Source organism: Nasonia vitripennis, chromosome 1, assembly GCF_009193385.2.
Source record: "Nasonia vitripennis strain AsymCx chromosome 1, Nvit_psr_1.1, whole genome shotgun sequence".
Lineage (NCBI taxonomy): Eukaryota > Metazoa > Arthropoda > Insecta > Hymenoptera > Pteromalidae > Nasonia > Nasonia vitripennis.
In genome coordinates, this window is record NC_045757.1 from 33,381,380 (window position 1) to 33,400,516 (window position 19,137).

Consider the following 19,137-nt stretch of genomic DNA (forward strand, 5'->3'; position numbering starts at 1 on the left):
GCTTTTGTGTGTTTTTTCTTGAATTGTTGTTTTTGTTATCGGTCGATTTTGGTGGTTTGGGGGTGTACTTGGGTACGGGGTCATCGATCGATATCGGCTGTTTTGCAGATATCTGCGGTCCGACGATCGGTAAGGTTGAGGAGATCGTTAGGGTCTCGTGCGGTACTGACTAGAGCAGTGGTTCTTCGGGGAGAATTTGGAATTCGAATCATGCTTTGGACGTAAACGCTTTTATCGCCCCCTCCCCCCCCCCCTCGTTCCATTGAGAATTTGCAAATTAAGAAATTCCTTTATGCGTCTCGCTGCCGATCTCGTAGTTGAGTTGCATCGTGGATGTAATATTATTCGTGACGCTGGCCGATTCGGATGGTAAAACCGAGTCGTTGTTATTGAACGGTTTTATTGCGCAGTGAGAATCTAACGAAGTGTGGATAATGTGATGGTTATAGCAGTTCTATCTTTTGTGCAGCTAAGTTTTTTTCTGGTCGATTTGTATGCATTACTGTTGATGAACTGAGAAGCATCGATTGCATTAAAAAAACTGATTTTATTTATGATGTAAAAATAAAAAAAAATCAAAAGTAAAAATTCCTTGAGTTTTCAGGATAAAAAGAATCCTCTGACATAGCCGGTTTTCCCAGCTTTTCATGATCGCTATAGGTGCTGTCGAAAATACGCGTCAGCTGTCTTACTGTAGGCTAATCTGCGTAAAGTAAGTTCGTACACTGTATAATCGTCAGTACAGCGACCTTATTCTAAAAATATGTTACTTTTCATATTAATAATGATCTCATGATCTCTGAATATACAACACATTCAATGGTGTAATCAGCAGCATGACTCATCCTCCTAATATCTATTATCTCCGACGATGTATTAGTCTCTTCTACATTTTCGCCACGAGTCACGGCATAGAGACACGTATCATTATCCTCAACTATATGTATACATACCTCCAAGCTCACTATTAGGCACCATATAGCACCTTCTCCAATTTCTGTCTATTCGCAGCATAAAAGCCAGGCTACAGCGATATCATTCTCAACCGTCTGGTGGCGCTGGCCTCGTCTCTTATCATCATTTATGAATCAGCTGATCCCCGCGACGTTGCGTGTGTGTTTCGTGGGCTCTACTCGACGTATACTTACCGCGCATGTGTGGTAGTAGTGCTAACCGAGGATCCAGACGAGACACACACGGTACAAAGAATATATCCGTAGCTTTATTTATTTACCTCGAGACGAGAGACAGCAGCAGCATCCGAAATGTCTCTGAACACGGCGCACGCCAACGGCGGTGTTCTCATACACGCCGGCGAGTGGTAAGCATTTTTACCCGATTATAATCACCTTTCCGTATCATCTGCGTTTCTCTGACCTACAAGAGTCTATGTGGACTTCCCGGAAGGCGCTCGAATTTTCGAGGCTCCGCCTAACTCTCCGCGCAAGGAAGCTACGATTCTACGGATAATCGCCGAAGAGTAGGTTCCAGAGGATGTTGGATTTGTCTAGACAGTCCTTGGCACTTGCTTTTGATCGTTGCGTCATTCGGCGCAATTGCGCGCGGAGGAGAACTATGCGAAAATTTCGCGCGACCTTGGGATGTCTACGTCGCGCTATTTATCGATTCGCCGACTTGTTTTTTTCGTTGATGATCGTCTTTTCGCGGGCTGGAAAACGTTGCAGTAACGATTTCGTGCTTTACTGCGAGCTTTCGCGGGTTGTTTACCTTCCGACGAACGTCGCGAGTCGCGAATTCGAGGTTATGAATGCTAGATTTCTAAACGTAATGTCTGTGCGTTTTAAACAGAGGCAAAGCGCCTTATCTTCTCTGTAAAGTCTTTTTACGAGCCAAGCCCCTACTTTTCACTGTCCACATCATCTCCAATTGATGTTTGAGTTGACTTTCAGCTTGAAATCCCTATGTGTGCTTGTATCATTTCAGGCATTTCTCAAAAGCTATTCTGTTCTTTCTTTCAGTATACTGCTGTTTAGCGATAATGTGTCGATGGAGTTTCATGGGCAGGAGATGCCAGAGTTTTTAGGGACGAAAAAAGGCAGACTGTACCTGACAACGCATAGAATGATATTCAATGCCAAGGACCAAAGGGAAAAGATGCAATCTTTCAGTTTTCCGTTCATTACGTTAAGAGAAGTCGAAGTTGAACAGCCTATGTTTGGAGCCAACTACATCAAGGGCAAATGCAGAGCACAGCCAAATGGCAATTGGATTGGAGAGTGCAAATTCAAGCTGCACTTCAAGAGCGGTGGAGCTATTGAGTTTGGTTCGGCAATGTTGCGAGCTGCTCAACTAGGTATAGTATATAGCTCACATATGTTGGTGTTTGGTCAATACCAGAATGCTGGAGGTAACTAGCTGACTTTTCTGCACAGCTCAAAGGAATGGCCCTGACTTTGTTGATGCTCCTCCACCGTATCAACCACCATCGTCGAGCTGGTACGCAGCTCCACCACCAGCTTATCAAGCAGCTCCGACCGGATACTATGGATGGATGCCACCTACGAATGCATTCCCGGAGCAACCACCAGGTTATTATATATTACTATATTGAGTTCTTTTGTATAACTGTTGTGTTTGTCCAAATTTATAATATTCACAAATAGTGCATGTGATTCATTTTGTACAGGAATAATTGAGATCAAAATTTATGTTATGGCTATATGTTTTCAAGTAATGTTTGAAATTAAAACGTTATTTATTGACGAAAATACGATGTCTGTTTTTCTGTAAAGTAGATGTTTCAAGTAGATGTTGGTGAACAAAAGTATTCAATTTTTAAGAATTTCTAAATCTTTTGCTCACTGCAAGTAGTGCCCCTTCAGTCTAATAATTTAATATTAAATTTAACTTCAAGGTAAGCTGTAATATGTTACGTCGCTTCACTTAATCAAAGCTTCTCAAGACGTGACTCGCCGACCGACGAAATGTATTGCCAATTAAAAAGATAAACGAATATTTTCGTTTCCATACAATCATAACCCGATTAACGATTTATCTACGCACGTAAACAACGCGATTGCGAGTGGAAACTTTATATTCTTAACGATGATATTTTGCTCGTCCACAGCGAATAGTGTGTTCATGACGGACATGCCACCGCCGTACCCAGGTATAAACGCGAATTACCAGGGTTACGCGAGCGGAGGCACGGCGCCACCACAGCAGCCAGGAGCCTGGGGAGCGCCAGCCCAGCATCCCCAGCAACATCCCCAACAGAATGGACAGCCCGGCTGGGCCAATCCGAATTACAACGGCGGCCAGCCGATGTCCCAAGCAGGTGTGTACCCCAATTACGGCCAGCAGAATCCTCCGCCGTATTCTCCCTACATGCAACAGGGTTACGGTGCACCCTCGCAAGGTCCCTATCCGCCCCAACAGCCTGGAGTCTATGGTCAGCCTCAAGCTGGGCCCTATGCTCAACCGGGAGCCTATCCTTATCCATCAAATCCAAACCCGTACTAAGATGCATAGCCCCTTCCTCTGACAAACTAGACCCGTATTTTATTTCTTTTATTTTTTTTCTGAAACCAGTTTCTATTTTTCTAGTTTTTATTATTTAATTAAAATAATGTGATCGCGGGTAAAGTCAATAGTGGCTCGCGATTCGAAGGCCTGAAAACTCGGTCTTTGCTTTAATTATTGTAGATAAAATTTGTTTTAAGTTATATAACAAGGTGGTCATTATGATTTTTAAAGAAAGTATTACGGCTTTTGTACGTTTTGTATTTTAAAATTACTTCTAAAAACAACATACCAAAGAATAGCAGCGCATTAAAATTTACAGTCCACTAATGCCTTTACTCTTTTAAAGTCGCGTATAAGACTCGTCTTGACGATTCTGTTTGAGCGCTATAAGAGCTTCATTAGGAATTCACGGTCTCTCACTTCAACAGCCAATGTTGTTGATCATTCGCTATATAACGCATAAAACGATCACGACTAATCGTGATCCGATATAATCGCAATAATATACTTTTATATATTCCATTGTATTTAAGAAAGTAACTTTTAAGATAGATTGTATTTTATATTCACTTATCAGCACAATTATAAGTACGTAATATAACGGCAAAGGATAATATATCTTTAGAAAAGATCAGTCGGCTGTATACGCCTAATCCTGTACACTTTAGCATATTCGTATAAAAATTAATTGTTAACTCTGTCCTCCTGTTATTGCGATCAAAGCTTTATTATATTACACGAAAAAAAATATTAAACTTGAAAAGTTGATTGTCACTATTAAACATTGTCACATAGTACTATGCTGCATTTTCATTTACACAAACCTGCCAAAGAAAAGAAAACGGGATGTATGTTAAGCAAAAAAAGAGGAAAAAAAAATCGTATAACAACTAATTGGACGTTTTGTGATCGACGGTGCATACATTACAACATCGCAATTTAGCGATTTCACCGTTGGGGTACTATATACCTATACATAAGCGCGCGGACCCACATATACGTTCGAAGTGTTTTGAATATTATGTAATAACGGGAGATTGCATAAGCGACTCGCAGCGGCCCCGGCAGTCGTGCTAAGAAGGTGGCACAGACTCTGGCTTTCACTGTGCGCGCGCGCGCGCGCGCGCTGTCTTGGGGCCCCGAAGCCTCGCGCTTATTATCTCATAGTTTAGTCATAGTCGGTCGACTCTCGGACGCTTAGCTGCTTTTTCCCTGGCACGGCCAATTTGCGCGCGGCATACATAACATAACGTGCGCCGATTTCTTTCGTTCACCTGCACTCGCACGCGCTGCACCAGTTCGTGGAAAAGTGTAATTGAAACTTGCGTTCGCGACCTGGCATTGAACGCACTTATACTTGCACTGCATTCTTTCGCTTGTCTCGAGAGGAGATGCTGCTGCTGCGGGTTACGACAGTATGCGAATTAGAAAAGAGAGATCTATCGTGAATTGACCAGAAGTTTTATTCTTTTTCGTCTATTTCGTTTTTTACGACTTTTTATTGTGATACTTTGTTGTTGTTGTTGTTGTTGTTGTTGTTGTTATGCCGTCGAAAAGTAATTTTGGTGCGACGAAGGTGGCCCCTTGTGCGTGGTATTTATATTGTGCGATAATTTTTATTCTTTATAGTTTTAAGCCTGTGTTCGGAATTGTTAATGCATGTGTGTTGGGAAGGGGATTCGCGAGTTTTTGTGTTGCACGCAGATTGTATCCTTGAGTTGTTTTTTTAATACAGTCATGTACATACTTTCACTTTTGTGCCTATGTACCTATGTACGAATCGCGTGAAAAATTATTATTAATAGAAAGATACGGTCTTTGATAGTTTCGCAACTTCGATGCTATGTGGGCTAACAGTTTTGAACGCCGTGTTTCCACGGCGAATCCTTTTCTTTTCCAGTTTCTAAAACGATATCTTAAAAGCTGCGAAGGCCTTCTTATACTTTCATAACGTTTGCATAATACGCAATGTTCGCGTCCTAATAAACCACTTGTAGTCTCGTTTGGCCGTTTGTACATTGATATTTTTAAACTATTATTCCGAAAACTGTAAATTATATTTTTCCAAACCTATTTGTGAGCCACTATGTTTTTAAACGAAAATTTTCTTTCTGCGATTCTCAATAGATGCTAAGGCTGCGGAAGCTGCGCAAAGTGCTTATTATGATCCCAACAGACCACAGTGTGCATACGTGCCACCACCAGCATACTACGTAAGTTTGATATTCACGAGAAAGTACGAGGATGAGCTGAAAAATGTGATTATTAATTATTTCCTTATATTTTCGCTTATTTTCAGGAAAGTCCACCGAGTTTTCAACAGGCAACGGAGAAAAAAGACCAATGAAGGCGGCGTATATGCTTGAGGCAAGACTTCATTTTCTTTTCCCCCGAGGAATACGTTACGTGCGGAGCAAAAAAAGAAAGGCATCAATGTTGTTATTTTTGTAGCGCTATACTTTTTAATGCATAGAAAAGTTATATCCTTAGCATTCCAAGCATATTTTAACACGTTTGATTCTAACAACTTTTGCATTTATTAGTAGTGTGATATACATCATTTCCATACTTCTTTTTTATATATATATATATATATATATATATATATAAATATATATATTATATATGTGTGTGTGTGTGTGTGTGTGTGTGAGAGAGAAAACAAAAAATGAGTAATTAACTATTGTATTATTATTATGTTATTTTACACGACGTTCCTCGATTCTTTAATTCAAGTGCAGTATTGTAGATTTTTCTTTTCATTTGACTTATTGATAATTAGATATGCGTTATATTTCACCGTCGAAAGAGAATCTTTTGAAAGTTCACAAGTATAGATCGTTACTTGTTGTTTATAAAATAAAAAGAAATTGTGTATTTGACTTTGTATTGCAGTCTATATTTGTTGATGTATGTTTAATGCAATGTTAAAGTCTGATGTACGTGCAGAAATAAAAGACAAATGCATGAAAACAACGCATTTAAATTCTCAATGATGGGTATTATTGAGAGAATAAAATTAACGATAAGAAGTTTTATATATTTCAACAATTTTTATTGAACAATATACTCTTATTAAAAGATTTATAGATGCAAGATAATTATAGGAGATCTGTAGCAAAGTTTGAATGTAAAAAATAAAAAATTAACAATTTAGAGTTCGACTTATTATAAATATATTATATATATTACATGCTTTGGAGCGCGAAGTTTTTCTGACTTAATAGTACTTTCAGTCTTACATGGACTTATTTACAAGTACTTTCGTTAAAATCCTCATGATCGACTAGCTAATATATATGGTTTAAAAGGAGTGTTTTACTTATACGATAAATACTTTGACGTCTTTTCTTTTAAAAGTTATACTTTCGTGATTCATAAAATATAATTGATCTTTCGTAATTCTGTTTTTACTCGTATGTCTTGCTGTGCAAAGCAAAAATATGGCAGCAAGCAATTGACTTTGCATTGGAATTGTCTTTTTATCGCATAATAGTGTAAATTATTTATTCATGCGAGTAATTTTTGGCACTGATTTAACGTTATTGTTAGTACATTAGTTTTAAAATTACATGCATATACATGATCGTATTCATCCTTTTCGTTATTATTTCCCTATTCCTACAAAACACAAGATTTTAAAGACTCTAAAGTAAATAATTCAAACAAGCATGTCAATTAAAAATATTTCTATGACAATTTATGGCAAAATCGCAGAAATAAAGAATTAAAATAAGTAAAATAATCTTTTTTTTTTACTATGAAAAATAAAATCCTAGAACATTAACAGTGATCTATGGCAAGGTTTTGGTAAGTTTTTATAAAATTCACTTAGGTCAATAAAACCTGAGTCATGATTTAAAAAAATAAGTTCTCGATTACTCTTTGGAAAGCAATCCAGGCAATCAAAATTTTACATATTTACAAATCCTAACAATGATCCTTAATAAAAAATTCAGTCTACCCATATTCGGAAGTGACAGTAAGGCTAAACTGTCCATTTTCAACTTGTGTGCCATGATACCATATTCTGGTATCGAGTAAAATTACATCTCCAGTGTCGACAAAAAAACTAAATGATTTGCAAACGTCTTCACACTCGGGTGTCGGCGCGACAGTCCAAGTCTTACTTCCAATAATTTGGCCTTGCCACATGAGCCGTGAAATGTAATCAAGCTGCAATTAAAAATGACACCATTAATCATGGAATCTTAAAAAAACTTTTGGATGCAATTTTTAACTCTAGATGAATGCTTGCTACTCACATGCATGACAGCACCTTGCTCGTACCCTAAAAATATATAATTTGTATTTGGTATCTCTGCGTCATCTGGTAAAAAGTGTGGCGGCTCATAAAATTTCTTCATTATTTCTAAGATCTGAGGATGACAATTCTTCCATCCTATGTACCAGGCTTCCTCACCTGGTAAATTCATTGCTCGTTGCTCGCTCATAGAAAATACTTCCTTTAGATTAGCAAAATTGCTTCGAAAATGTAAAAATTGACATTCTTCTTCGACGGATTCATAGGCACCATGTATTTGCTCGTACAAGCTATGGAAGAATTGTAGGCTAAAAACTTTGGAAGCCATCCAGTGGCTAGCTGCTTTCTTTACAATTATTGGCTTGGAGGAATAGGCATACTTTTGAAACTCCTCTTTTGTCAAATTGTTCAGGACCAAGGCAGAATTGACACCTCTGCAGAAATCACAATTCGAAACAGGCCTGGTAAATTCCCATACCAGATAATTATTCGGTACAAGACATCTGGTATTTTGCGTGTACTGGATAAGAAAATCAATGCCAAACCTCTCGACGACAATACTGTAGAGTAGTGGCAACAGAATAACTAGAATGAGTTTCTTGCTGTAGAAGTGACGAAAGATAGATTTACTAGGTTTTCTGCGAATCTTTGTTACGTTTTTTAAATCTTCTATGGAATGTCCTTTCCGGAGAAAGTCTTCTGCTAGAAGCAGAAAGCTTTCTCTTATCACTTCCAAGTGTTGTGCCTTCTGGGACATTTTTAATACCACTGGCAAATTTCTTTGACATCTCAAGTACTATCTTGGCAAAGATTTACTGCAGTAAGATGATTCATTCGATGACACAATTACCACGATTCAGTTGCATATTCTTTATCTCTCTCACACTATATACGCTTCAAGTGCTTCCTAAGCAAATCTTCAGACTCATAGCAGCAATTAGTGTAATCTCGCTGTTGGCATCTGCGGAATTTGAGCTCTGAAAACAAGTTGCAAGGATTTATAATGAATCTCGCAGTTGTTTATACTTGTACGTTTATTTATCTATTTGAATTCGCGGCGAACTATTCAAAACATCGAGAGCAAGAAAACGAAGAAACAGTTTTCTCTACCACACCTCGCGACGAAACGAAAGAGGTAGATAATTCGATTTAACAACGCGATAGATTTTTTTCGACAAGGCGCGCATACAGTATACGATCCTCTCACGTCACCACAAACGCAAATACGCGAACCACACAGCCACGTACGTCGTTCCGTAAAAAAAGGAAGAAGCTATAAGTATCACGTTAGGCAGAAAAAGGAAGTATAAGCAGGAGAAATAAAAAATAAACGTTACCTTGGTATAAAAACGTGCTGCAAGAGCGGCGGCAGTAGTCGCTGGTGTTTACGCATTGGCGAGCAAGTATAGTAATCCTGGCCTTGAGCCACTTCTCTACCGTCTGCGCTGCCGTGAGCGACTGAAGCTCCTCGCCGAACCTTTCCTTTTTTCTCACCGCTCGCGCCGCGTCTACTGTATACATACATACGTATAACGTATATAGTGGAGGGGAATTATTGATCATATGTGGAAAAGTTTCGGGCGCCGGTTGGCTGTGCGCGTATAAGCACACAGCCGGCTACTAAGTGTATACAAGTATTAGGTGCGTATATATAGATATATACATATATGCACGTACTACACCGCGTCTGTTGTTCTCGCCGGCTATATTGTGCGCGAGCGAAATTTTTTAGCCCTGTGTGTGACGAACCGCATGGGGCGGTTCGTTATTATACGTATATATGGGTATACCTGCTATTGTGCAACGCGAGGTGCGCGAAAGGGTCCGTTATTGTAGCGATTTTTTTTTTTTTTTTTTTGGCTTGCTATATATTTTATACCGAGTTCGAAATTTTGAATCGCGCGGTCTTTTTTAATAATTTTCGAGTTAAGCGCAATGACACGTATGCGGGTTTAATGCTAATCAACTCTGATGGAGATTCCGGGAATTTGATTTCTTTGTACTCGGGAGGCCCTCATTTCGTCGCGAAATTGGTCTTTATTGCACTGTCATTATCATTAACATACGCTTGTTCCGCGCACTTTCTCTGACGAAGCAAAGCTATACACTCTCGAATAATTCGAAACTGGCTCGTTTACGATACCGTATATATATATATATATAGCTACGTAGAAAATTTAAAAAATCCACATTCCGTGCGGCAATTATCAGCTCGTTATCACCCACTCGTTAATCAAAACACTCGCGTATCTCGCCGGAACGCTCTCGAAAATAGCTCCGTTAAAACAGGCAACTTACACACACGAAATAAGAGGGCGGAAAAAGTCACGTATAAGCATGTAGCACTGGATACATCTCATCTCGCACTGAAGCGAGTTAGCGCGAGTATAACATCACAGCATCAGCTCCAGAACATCTGCCGCTCCTTCAATGGGAGGCTGGGCTTCGCGCGAGAGCTTTTTTCTTCTCTCTCTCTCTCTCTCTCTCTCTCTCTTACTACGCCTGCGCCTCAACGAGCCACTTCCTGCCCCGACACGTGTTTGATGGGGACGAGAGAGACCTTTTTGTGTTTTCTTTCTCGCTTGTAGGAAAGCCGCCGGGAGTAGGAGAGGGAAAGGCTCTCTTTTATGCGGTCCTCGCCCTTAACGAGGATCGAACGGGATACCGATGAAAAATTCATACAGGGGGCATGCAGTGTCCTCCCCCCCAACTGCGCGCTCTTTGTGTCAGGGTTTTGAATGAACATGAGTTTCTCTGGACTGGACTCTTTGTGTATTATACTCACTTTCGATCTTTATTCATATAACATTCAATTTTGTTTTATAATATATCGCTTGTAAATAAAGTGGTGTGCATTATTTATAGTGCAAACAATCGGTCTCATAAAAATATTTTAAACAATTATACTCGCTAACTTATGTACGTCGTATCATTTAATTCGCAATTATAAGTGAACAGAATATAGTCAATTATTGCAATCAACACAATTTTTTAAACAATTACATGCTATTTTTCGGAGATGCGTGACTCGATCACTCGCTCGCTCATTTCGAAGTGTAGGGAGGAGAATCGATGGATTTCGGCGGATCAACCATGAATTCTGTCATTTTGCTGTAGAGATCATCGATTGATTCTTCCCTGCACCTTTGAAATAGAGACGTATTTTAAAATCTGTTGTGCTCGAATGTCTGCATTGAGCATTTCGAAGTTTTCGCTTGAAATAATATCTGCGTATACATATATTAATTAATTAATCTTTATCGACAATTAAAATTTAAGGTACTTGTATAATCAGCACAGGAATAGCTGCGTTCCTAATATCATCGTTTTATTTTCGCGGAGTATCGCACAGTCCCACACATAATGTCACCTATATCAGAAGGACGTATTTCGCAGTGTCTGTGTGATGGATATCGGACATGCAAACAATTTTGAATCGCTATAATAACATATAATTTTTGGAGTTTGGTTGTTCAGTGAATCTTTACCCTTTTCTCTTCCTGTACTCAATAGATTGTACAAAATATCATTACAAAGTGTTATAACTATACAACTCAGACAATCATTGTCTCTTTTACACGTTTGTGCGGCTTGATTGAAGATGCATAGTCTATAATATATTTTAATAACAGCACATTCATTTTCGAATAATTTAAGTTTATTTATACTTCACCACTCGTGATACCATGTCAAACCAACGAATGAACCATGAACATAAATCATTATTGGCGCAAATATACATATATTGGCATTAATTCGAGATGAGAATTCGTTGTTACCCTACAATAGTGTGAGTTAAATGATAACACAATGCATTCAACGAGTGCGCAACGATTCTGCCCTCTTCGTCGTCTTATATATCACAAAGCATTGTTTCGTTTTACCCTTTTTCTGACTCGGAGCGCAGGACTCTTTAGAACCGATTTTGTCGGACAAAAAAAAAAGAGAATATCATAGAATATGCAAAGCAACAACTCTTTCTCGCCTTATATAATATATGCAGCGCAAGAATATCGCCGGAGATCTTCGATATTTCAATATCTCTTGAAATAAAGAACGGGAAACGATGCACCTTTTTATTTCGTAACAAGCATGCGCGATTGTGCACTTTTTCACGCCAAAACTTTTGACAGGAGCTTTTGGCGAAAAATCGAGTTTAAAAATTAATCCAGCGAGCAGTTCGTCTGCTCGAAATCGATACAAAATACCGAATACATCGCGATTCGCAATGAAAGTCTTAAATTCTTCTTTTAGTGTGTATGTAAAAACGATAGTCTCGATTAGATAGAATGTTGCATTAAAAAAAGTTCAAATTACCTGTATCGAGTTGGTAAAGTGAACTATACTTTTATATATTTGTTTTGAGATTTGAATTGACATTTCATAGACGAGACTTGTTGAACCACTGAAATTAGTGATGATTTAGCAAGATGATAATTTTATCACCTTAGAAATTTTTAGATTTTTATCAAATTAAAAATTTGCGTTTATAAAAGCAGCTACGAATCAACAGTTTTCAATGAAATGTTCTATTTAGAATTAGCAAAGTAGAACTTTCATCGATATTAAGGACATTTAAACAAGGAAAGAAACTTTCACTTGCATATAAAAAATCTAGTTATATTTGAACAAGTAGTCCACTTTCTTTGCATAGACAGTTTGCGTCTTGACTAATTTGCGTAATCCTGACGCATAATAAGTTATTTACCTATTGTTAAAATGCCTGACTAGCATAGTCGTTTGTTTCGATGTTCACACCTGATTACGCTCAATTAAAGAAAATGAAAATGAAAAAAACTGTTCACCAGCACTTGATCAGAAGTAACACCACTTCCCGAGGACAGCGTCTTTAATTGCTGATATGTACTGCGATGGGACCCAATATATCCAATACCTTGATGCTTCTGTTGTACCTAGTTGTATGCCCTGTAATGGAAAGCATTTGTTAATCAAAAACTGAAGATTTCAAATTCATACAATGAAGACCAAGTTGAAGTCAGTAATTTAACCTACCATAATATGATATTCCGGGTGATCATGAATGGGCTCACTATGAACATCTTTTATAGAAATCATTGGTATTTTGTCTGTCCTCTCCTTAGTTCCTATCCACAATTGATCCTGCTCTAATTTGAAAGTCAGTCTAACTTTTCCACCAGTTTTGTTCAGCATACCAGCTAATGGATAGTCTGGTAAAGGTTCCTGCCAAGTAAAATATATCGTCAGCATGTAAATTTGAAAGAGTTGGTATTGCTAAATGGACAGATCACAACTAACCTGTGTTTCCAAAATTCCTGGCATGACGTCCTCTGGAACTCCTTTGTCTAAAACTTTTCGATGTAATTTTTGTTGCGACAGAGGCTCTTTGCTGGCAGCAGCTGCTGCTTCCTCTGCTAATTCCTGCTTTGTTGGTATTGACACTGCCAAAACATCGTCTAGTTTCGATCCCACGATCATAACTTTGGCATCTGGTACAAAGATAGAAAGCTTATGTAATATTCGTTGCATGTTGTTTGACTAGCTTGCACATTTAAATTAATATCAAAGTGAATACCTTTTGTTACACCTAAACTCCTAAGAGTCTGATCATCTTTGGCTAAGCCTTTAATCATAATTTTTTGCATAGACTGCGGCACGGATATGATGTTCTGAAGATGGCCCTTCAGTTCGGCAACCGTACCGTCCAGAGCAAATGTAATGTCAATCTTCTTCTTGTTATAGATTACTTTAAAATCTATCTTCTCACGCAAATCTTCTTTCTTGTCAGTTTCAGGAACATTGTCTTCCTCGTTGTTCAAGGTGCTGGAATGATCGCCCGGTGTTGTTTCATTCGATGCCTCCGTCGAATTCGAATTCGACAGAAGGTTCGAGTGTGAGGATGGACTGCAGCAATTGTCGTTATTATCGTTTTTCGCCGTTTCTGCAAGCAGACAAAAAAGCACACACGATGAGTCCACAATAAAACCGTTACTTCTACATGCGCCAGCAGATGTTTGTTTTCATTATCGTGCGACCGTCTGTAGATCGACTGAAAAATCCTCACCAAACGAAACACTTATTTCTCAAAATCGAGATAGCAGTTGCGAAAATAAGCGCACGACACATATACGTAAATAACGGAGGAAAATGCTGGAATGTCCGAGAGAGGCTCTCCTACCTCTCTCTCTCTCTCTCGAGTGAAATTTATAGGTTAAGTCCTAAAAATGAAAATATCTCCCCGCTATTCTCGAAATTTCTCTATGAAAATCATCTCGGATGCTTATCGCCGACGAAAAAGCAGATAAAATCTGTGCGCGATGCGCGAAATAACTCACCGATATCCATTTTTTTAAGTCCTCCACAGTTGATGCAGAAACGTCGAGCTATTATTGTTGTTGTTGTGGAGAGTCCGCGGCCAGCAACACTGACTTGCACTCTCCTCTCTCTCTCGTAGCCCAATGGATGGGTCGAATAGGTAGATCAGCCTAAGCTAAGCGGACAGAACCTCGACGCGCACAGCGTGTGGTCGTGCGTCGGTCGGAGGAAAATGGAAACTCTGTAGGTGGGATAGTGCGTGACACGACTTACACTGGCTCTTTCGGGAGGTAGACGGACGGAAAATACACCGAGACGAGGCTAGAAATTTTCCGGGCGCTATGCGCGTCGAGCGAAGGTACAATGAACGGAGCCGATGGAACTCCGTGATCGAGCGCTGTGCGATGCTCTACGCTATGTGCGTGAAACCGAGCGACTGCGGGCTTTGGTGTAGCGTTTTATTACGCGGCTTTGGGTACGGGAAATATGAGCCAATCCGCAGGGCGGTTTATGGACTTTCCTGATGGATGCGACGCGGATGAAATTTTTGCAAATGAGAATTTTTGTTTTCCAACTTAGAATTGGCTTCAAAGGCCGTTTTGAGCATGAATTTTAGTTTACACGAAATAACAAAAACTGATTTATAATAAATGAAAATGTTTATAATATTCGAAAGCGATGTTACAAGAAGAACGACGATTAATTCAGCGAAACAAATTTCAAATCCCAGAGCGTTCCCGCGCATCGTCGCGATTGGCCACCGCAACCTCTGTATAATATACTAAAACATTTAGTGAGAAAGACGATATTAATTTACCATAAGATAGGAAGTATTTATTTCAACAAAATTTTTTGATGTGACGATCGACCCATCGCACTGACAAAAAATTTATGGTAGCTATATCTCCTCCGTCTCACCCTTCACGGCGGTGTTCTGGGCCCTGACCCGATGGAGAGTACGTTCGGGTGGGCGGAGTGGCGGAAGGACCCCTCGCAAAGCCTGCGCGTTGATCTGGCTCTCCTGTAATGCGCTGCCCTCGTCGCCCCGTCGGACAGCGTTTATTGCAGGTTTTTCCCCCTGACCTTCGCGTTACTGCGATCGGCTTCGGTCTCGGTTTTATTGGCGCTTCGTGGCTTTCTCCGTCTACCCATGCTTTTATTGCTCTACAGCCTTCTGAGATAATCCTACAATCTACGCTTCTCTATTGTTTCCCGAGCTTTTGGCTTTAGGCGCTCTTATACGTTATGCGTTTTGAGTTTCGCGCGCCTTGTGTGAGTGACATTGACGATGTGAAAATAATAATACTTTTACAAGTAATAAAAAATGCAGCTTTTTTTCCGAATATAATTTAATTATTATCGAAATTATTGCAAATCCTTTCACGACGACACGATAATATTACGCCGATTTTTTTTTCTTATTGGCAACTGCTAACCCGTTTGCTAAAGAATAGCGCAAGCTCGGATATGAATGAGGTATAAATATGATCATGAGAATACGATTTTCGAGCGAATTATTTTATGAGACGCAGTTGCAGGCTACTTCATTTACGCTACAGCTACATTTATAAATACAACTATAAAATATGCTGATACTACACATTCCTTACGGCTGCAGTATCGAGCGAGTTTGTGACCTGAAGCTTTGTTCGACCAAATGACCTCTCGATTAATTTTGATTCATTCTATTTAGTCCATATATCAAACATCGCTTCAATAGTGCAATATTCCATCTCTGACTAATGCACAACCGCATCGTCAGCGTCTTTACCCCCCGGGCGAAAGTCATACAAATTTCGATTTCCAAAACTAAAACCTTTCATCATCGCGAGCAAATTCCCGATTGCAGCTCTCATCACGCCAAAACAGCATGACCGGCACCGCTCGAAATCCAAAAGCCTCGGACATCTGTTCTCTCCGTGTCAACAAACAAACAATCCTCCGCCATAAACTTCCGCAAATGACGATCGAAGCTTATAATAATTATTAAACACGATCGACGTTGCGTTACCGATTTGCCAACTCCTGGCACTCGCGAGCTCTCAAAAGTGCGACGACGAGCGCTGGTCCGGCTATTCGTCGCGCGAACATGGCGAAGACCGGCATGGGCACCCTACTGTCCGTCATTTTTCTCATTCTCGGCACGACTTTCCTGCCGGAGCCCATAGACGCTGCGCCGCAGGACTATCAGAGCCGCAGCGAGAGAAGCCCGTCGCCCGATCCGAGATGTCCGAACTGTCCGAAAGATTGTCCGGAGAGTTTGTCCGGGCGATTGCCGTGAGTTACTTATTATTAATTTTTAATTGCATTATCGTAGGGATGTTATCGAGTGGCTTGAAAAATCGATCTTTGTTTCGTAGAGAACGAGAATCGGAAGTCGAGCAGTACAGCGCAATGGCTAAGCCACCGTATGCACCACCTGCATACAACGCAGTCCAGCAACAGCAGCAGTACAGCGTTCAGCAACCGGGGTCTTACGCAGCTCCTCCACCACCACGGCCGCCGTCTCCACTCTACAGTGTAGCTCAGCCACCTCCTTCTTACTCCGCACCTCCTCCAGCAGCCTATGCCCATCAGCCTGCGGCAGCTTACCCATCACCACCGGTGCGTCCAGCTTACGCTGTCCCTCAGCCGTCCTATGGAGCTCCGCCACCACCGGCGCATCCAGCAGCTTACGGCGCGCCACCACCCCCGCCTCCACCAGCGTCCTACGCTGCTCCTCCACCACCACCGCCACCACCAGCGTCCTACGCTGCTCCTCCACCAGCACCACCGGCGTCCTACGCTGCTCCTCCACCAGCACGACCCTCGCCACCGGCGTCCTACAACCAGCCTCCACCACCAGCAACGTACAGCCAGCCTTCGCCGCCAGCATCGTACAACCAGTCACCACCACCAGCATCCTATAACCCACCATCCCTAACACCACCACCAGCGTCCTATAACCCACCGTCCCGACCACCACCACCACCACCACCACCGGTAACAGAGAAACCGCTCAAAATCACTCTCAGCCGACCATCGCCACCACCATCGACCAAGTCATCGTATCCCAACAAACTCCCGCCACCACCAGCGATACCAAACGAACCTCCCCTATCGGACAAGCCCTGCTTCAAACAACCTCCGCCACCACCATCCAAGCCCAAGACCTACGACCCACTACCTATGCCCCGTTATAACCACCTGACCAACCCCTGGGCTCCGATAGCACCACCAGCTCAGTACCGCAGCTTCGGCTACAACCCCTACGCGCCCAGTCCGTACCAGCCGAACTACCTCAATGCCCGACCCACCTACAGCTGCAGCTGTGACGACTTCGATCTGGACGACGAGGACGAGGCTGTGTTCAGCAAGTACAACCGACGCTCCTCCGACAACAGGTACTACCGACACTCCGGCCACCACCAGGACCACTTCGTCGACCCGCTCAACTCTCCCACCAGTATGTACAAGAACTACCGGCCCTACGACAGGGACGAGGCACGTAGCGTTTTCTCCGACGAGTTCGGTTCCGAAGAGGTAGGTCACGAATCCAGCACTGCCTAGACTATCGCATCAAGCTCTTCTAACATATTAATCCATCAGATCTTTCTCGTCTAAAGCAGAGCACCGGCAGCAGCAAGGAGCAGCCTCGCGAGCGGCTGTACGTAGTCTACCGCGCCGACGCCATGAAGGACAAGACCCCGTCGTCTTCGGCTCCCGTAATGAGCTACCTCACCGAGGACCAGTCCATGTCGGACCGCGAGATCGAGTCCATGATCCGCCGAGCCATCGACATCTCCAGACTCCAGAGAAGCCACCAGGACAACGTTCTCTACAGCCGGACCGACCCGCGGTACCAATACCAGCACGTCTCGCAGCAGCTCGACAGCCCTGCGGAACAGCCCGAGTTCAAGAGCCTGGCGCAGCAGCAGTACGAGTCCCAGTACCCGGTGGGCCAGTACCAGATGTCACCAGTCCAGATGATGGACAACGAGGGCCAGTACGTCGTCAGGGAGGAAGGCGACGAAGCCAACAACCCTGGCTGGGACCAGACCAAGTGGACGGCTGTGCCGGCGATGTCCAGCGACTTCGACAACCCGGAAAACGTCTATGCGGCCAACGTGGGTGTCAGCAACGGGGAATCGGTTGTCCCGACCGAGACCGAACCTGCTGCTCCTGCTGTTGTTCCTCCGGTAGAGGTAGGCGAGGAAACTCAGCATTCAGAGGAGATACAGCCCGAAAGTAGGCTCGAGAAGAAGGAGATCGGCGAACCGGAGGCCAAGGAGAACAAGACTGAGGAGGTGGACCTGATCGAGGACATGGAGGCGCCGCAGACCGTCACCGAGGCGTCGAGCTTCGACAAACACGCGGAGACGACGACGGATGATGGGATGTAATAGTTGTAATTTTTTGCTGCTATCATAAGGAGTGATATTTTTTAGTTAACCTTTACTGTTAGTTGCGTCCTTTTTTTAAATTGCGAAATATCGAATTGTACGGGGAGAATATAAACGTTTATATTGTTCTGGACAATAAAAAAAATGTGTGAAAAATATATCCATTGCACTAGTTATGTATTTTTCCTTTCCCGTTCATGTACATTTTTATCAAAACAATTCTTTTAAAAGACTCTTATGTTGACATTTCAAAAGCTGCGAGTGTTGCGCAACAAAGCGACAAGAGAATTGAATATTTTTGGAATGCAGCGCCTCAGCATTCGCCGAATGGAATTAGCTTTAACATTTAGCAGGTCACTGTGTTCCATTGCAAGCTTACATTTTATAGTGATGGCGACACGAGAAAAACACGATAGAATGGATCATTTCGAAAAATTCATAAAGTCCATCAATTAAGGCAATACAACGTAGGCACTATATTTAATATGCCATTGCTCGCAAACTCGGAATGTATGGGAGAATCGCATCGTTCATGGCAGAGTCTATAAACCTTTACGTCCTCGTTTATGCTCTGTCGTCAGGAAGTGTGTTGCTGACTTTGCACTGAGCTCCTGTATTCACTTGCACTGATGTGGTGTCCTACTTATCCGAAAAAAATTGATGAAGCTATTTTAGAGTTGCGTACGCATTAACACAAAACTTCTTTTTGAC

At 41.7% G+C, this 19,137-nt stretch overlaps 4 protein-coding genes across 11 annotated transcripts; 2 read left to right on the forward strand and 2 right to left on the reverse strand.

Annotated features, from left to right (window-relative positions):
• Window positions 1–15: 15 nt before the first annotated feature.
• LOC100121520 (WW domain-binding protein 2) lies at window positions 16–6,644 on the forward strand. 6 transcript variants are annotated; one of them, XR_004344472.1, is made up of 7 exons: window positions 16–712; window positions 1,012–1,321; window positions 1,980–2,314; window positions 2,394–2,549; window positions 3,089–5,072; window positions 5,614–5,699; window positions 5,786–5,817. XR_004344472.1 is itself a non-coding variant. In XM_001605082.6 (6 exons), exons 1-6 carry the CDS (start codon window positions 1,266–1,268, stop codon window positions 5,831–5,833), a joined length of 891 nt encoding a protein of 296 aa, XP_001605132.2. In that variant the 5' UTR covers window positions 1,017–1,265; the 3' UTR covers window positions 5,834–6,644. The 6 variants fall into 6 exon arrangements, 1 of the variants encoding a protein (XP_001605132.2); XR_004344473.1 differs by having other exon boundaries at window positions 16–1,321; window positions 3,089–5,090; XR_004344471.1 differs by having other exon boundaries at window positions 16–1,321.
• Window positions 6,520–10,171, reverse strand: LOC100121541. Of its 2 annotated transcripts, XM_031920905.2 has the most exons (4): window positions 10,049–10,171; window positions 9,088–9,261; window positions 7,752–8,727; window positions 6,520–7,662 (listed from the first exon to the last, which is right to left on the reverse strand). In XM_031920905.2, the coding sequence occupies exons 3-4, from the start codon at window positions 8,505–8,507 to the stop codon at window positions 7,447–7,449; spliced, it is 972 nt and encodes a 323-aa protein (XP_031776765.1). In that variant the 5' UTR covers window positions 8,508–8,727; window positions 9,088–9,261; window positions 10,049–10,171; the 3' UTR covers window positions 6,520–7,446. The 2 variants fall into 2 exon arrangements, with proteins under 2 accessions (XP_031776765.1, XP_001605151.1); XM_001605101.6 differs by lacking the exon at window positions 10,049–10,171 and having other exon boundaries at window positions 9,088–9,598.
• Window positions 10,172–10,515: 344 nt separating this feature from the next.
• On the reverse strand, window positions 10,516–15,316 carry LOC100121556 (ubiquitin domain-containing protein UBFD1). Its single transcript, XM_001605118.5, has 5 exons — window positions 14,065–15,316; window positions 13,305–13,670; window positions 13,028–13,218; window positions 12,764–12,952; window positions 10,516–12,676 (listed from the first exon to the last, which is right to left on the reverse strand). Exons 1-5 carry the CDS (start codon window positions 14,072–14,074, stop codon window positions 12,566–12,568), a joined length of 867 nt encoding a protein of 288 aa, XP_001605168.1. The 5' UTR covers window positions 14,075–15,316; the 3' UTR covers window positions 10,516–12,565.
• Window positions 15,317–15,472: 156 nt separating this feature from the next.
• LOC100121575 (SH3 domain-containing protein C23A1.17-like) lies at window positions 15,473–18,586 on the forward strand. Of its 2 annotated transcripts, none has more exons than XM_008217033.3 (3): window positions 15,473–16,321; window positions 16,405–17,566; window positions 17,650–18,586. In XM_008217033.3, the coding sequence occupies exons 1-3, from the start codon at window positions 16,134–16,136 to the stop codon at window positions 18,424–18,426; spliced, it is 2,127 nt and encodes a 708-aa protein (XP_008215255.1). In that variant the 5' UTR covers window positions 15,473–16,133; the 3' UTR covers window positions 18,427–18,586. The 2 variants fall into 2 exon arrangements, with proteins under 2 accessions (XP_008215255.1, XP_031776763.1); XM_031920903.1 differs by having other exon boundaries at window positions 17,653–18,586.
• The last annotated feature ends 551 nt before the right edge of the window (window positions 18,587–19,137 follow it).

Bases quoted from the DNA above. Each gene is read 5' to 3' on its own strand.
- LOC100121556 (XM_001605118.5), bottom strand. The intron at 13,219-13,304 runs GTATTCACTTTG...TCTTTGTACCAG, and splicing joins GAGTTTAGGTGTAACAAAAG to ATGCCAAAGTTATGATCGTG. The intron at 12,953-13,027 runs GTTAGTTGTGAT...TTTACTTGGCAG, and splicing joins CAGGAATTTTGGAAACACAG to GAACCTTTACCAGACTATCC.
- LOC100121520 (XM_001605082.6), top strand. From the start codon at position 1,266: ATGTCTCTGAACACGGCGCACGCCAACGGCGGTGTTCTCATACACGCC. The intron at 1,322-1,979 runs GTAAGCATTTTT...TCTTTCTTTCAG, and splicing joins CTCATACACGCCGGCGAGTG to TATACTGCTGTTTAGCGATA. The intron at 3,299-5,613 runs GTGTGTACCCCA...GATTCTCAATAG, and splicing joins CCAGCCGATGTCCCAAGCAG to ATGCTAAGGCTGCGGAAGCT.
- LOC100121541 (XM_031920905.2), bottom strand. From the start codon at position 8,507: ATGTCCCAGAAGGCACAACACTTGGAAGTGATAAGAGAAAGCTTTCTG. The intron at 7,663-7,751 runs GTGAGTAGCAAG...TTTTAATTGCAG, and splicing joins AGCAAGGTGCTGTCATGCAT to CTTGATTACATTTCACGGCT.
- LOC100121575 (XM_008217033.3), top strand. From the start codon at position 16,134: ATGGCGAAGACCGGCATGGGCACCCTACTGTCCGTCATTTTTCTCATT. The intron at 16,322-16,404 runs GTGAGTTACTTA...TTTGTTTCGTAG, and splicing joins AGTTTGTCCGGGCGATTGCC to AGAACGAGAATCGGAAGTCG. The intron at 17,567-17,649 runs GTAGGTCACGAA...TCTCGTCTAAAG, and splicing joins ACGAGTTCGGTTCCGAAGAG to CAGAGCACCGGCAGCAGCAA.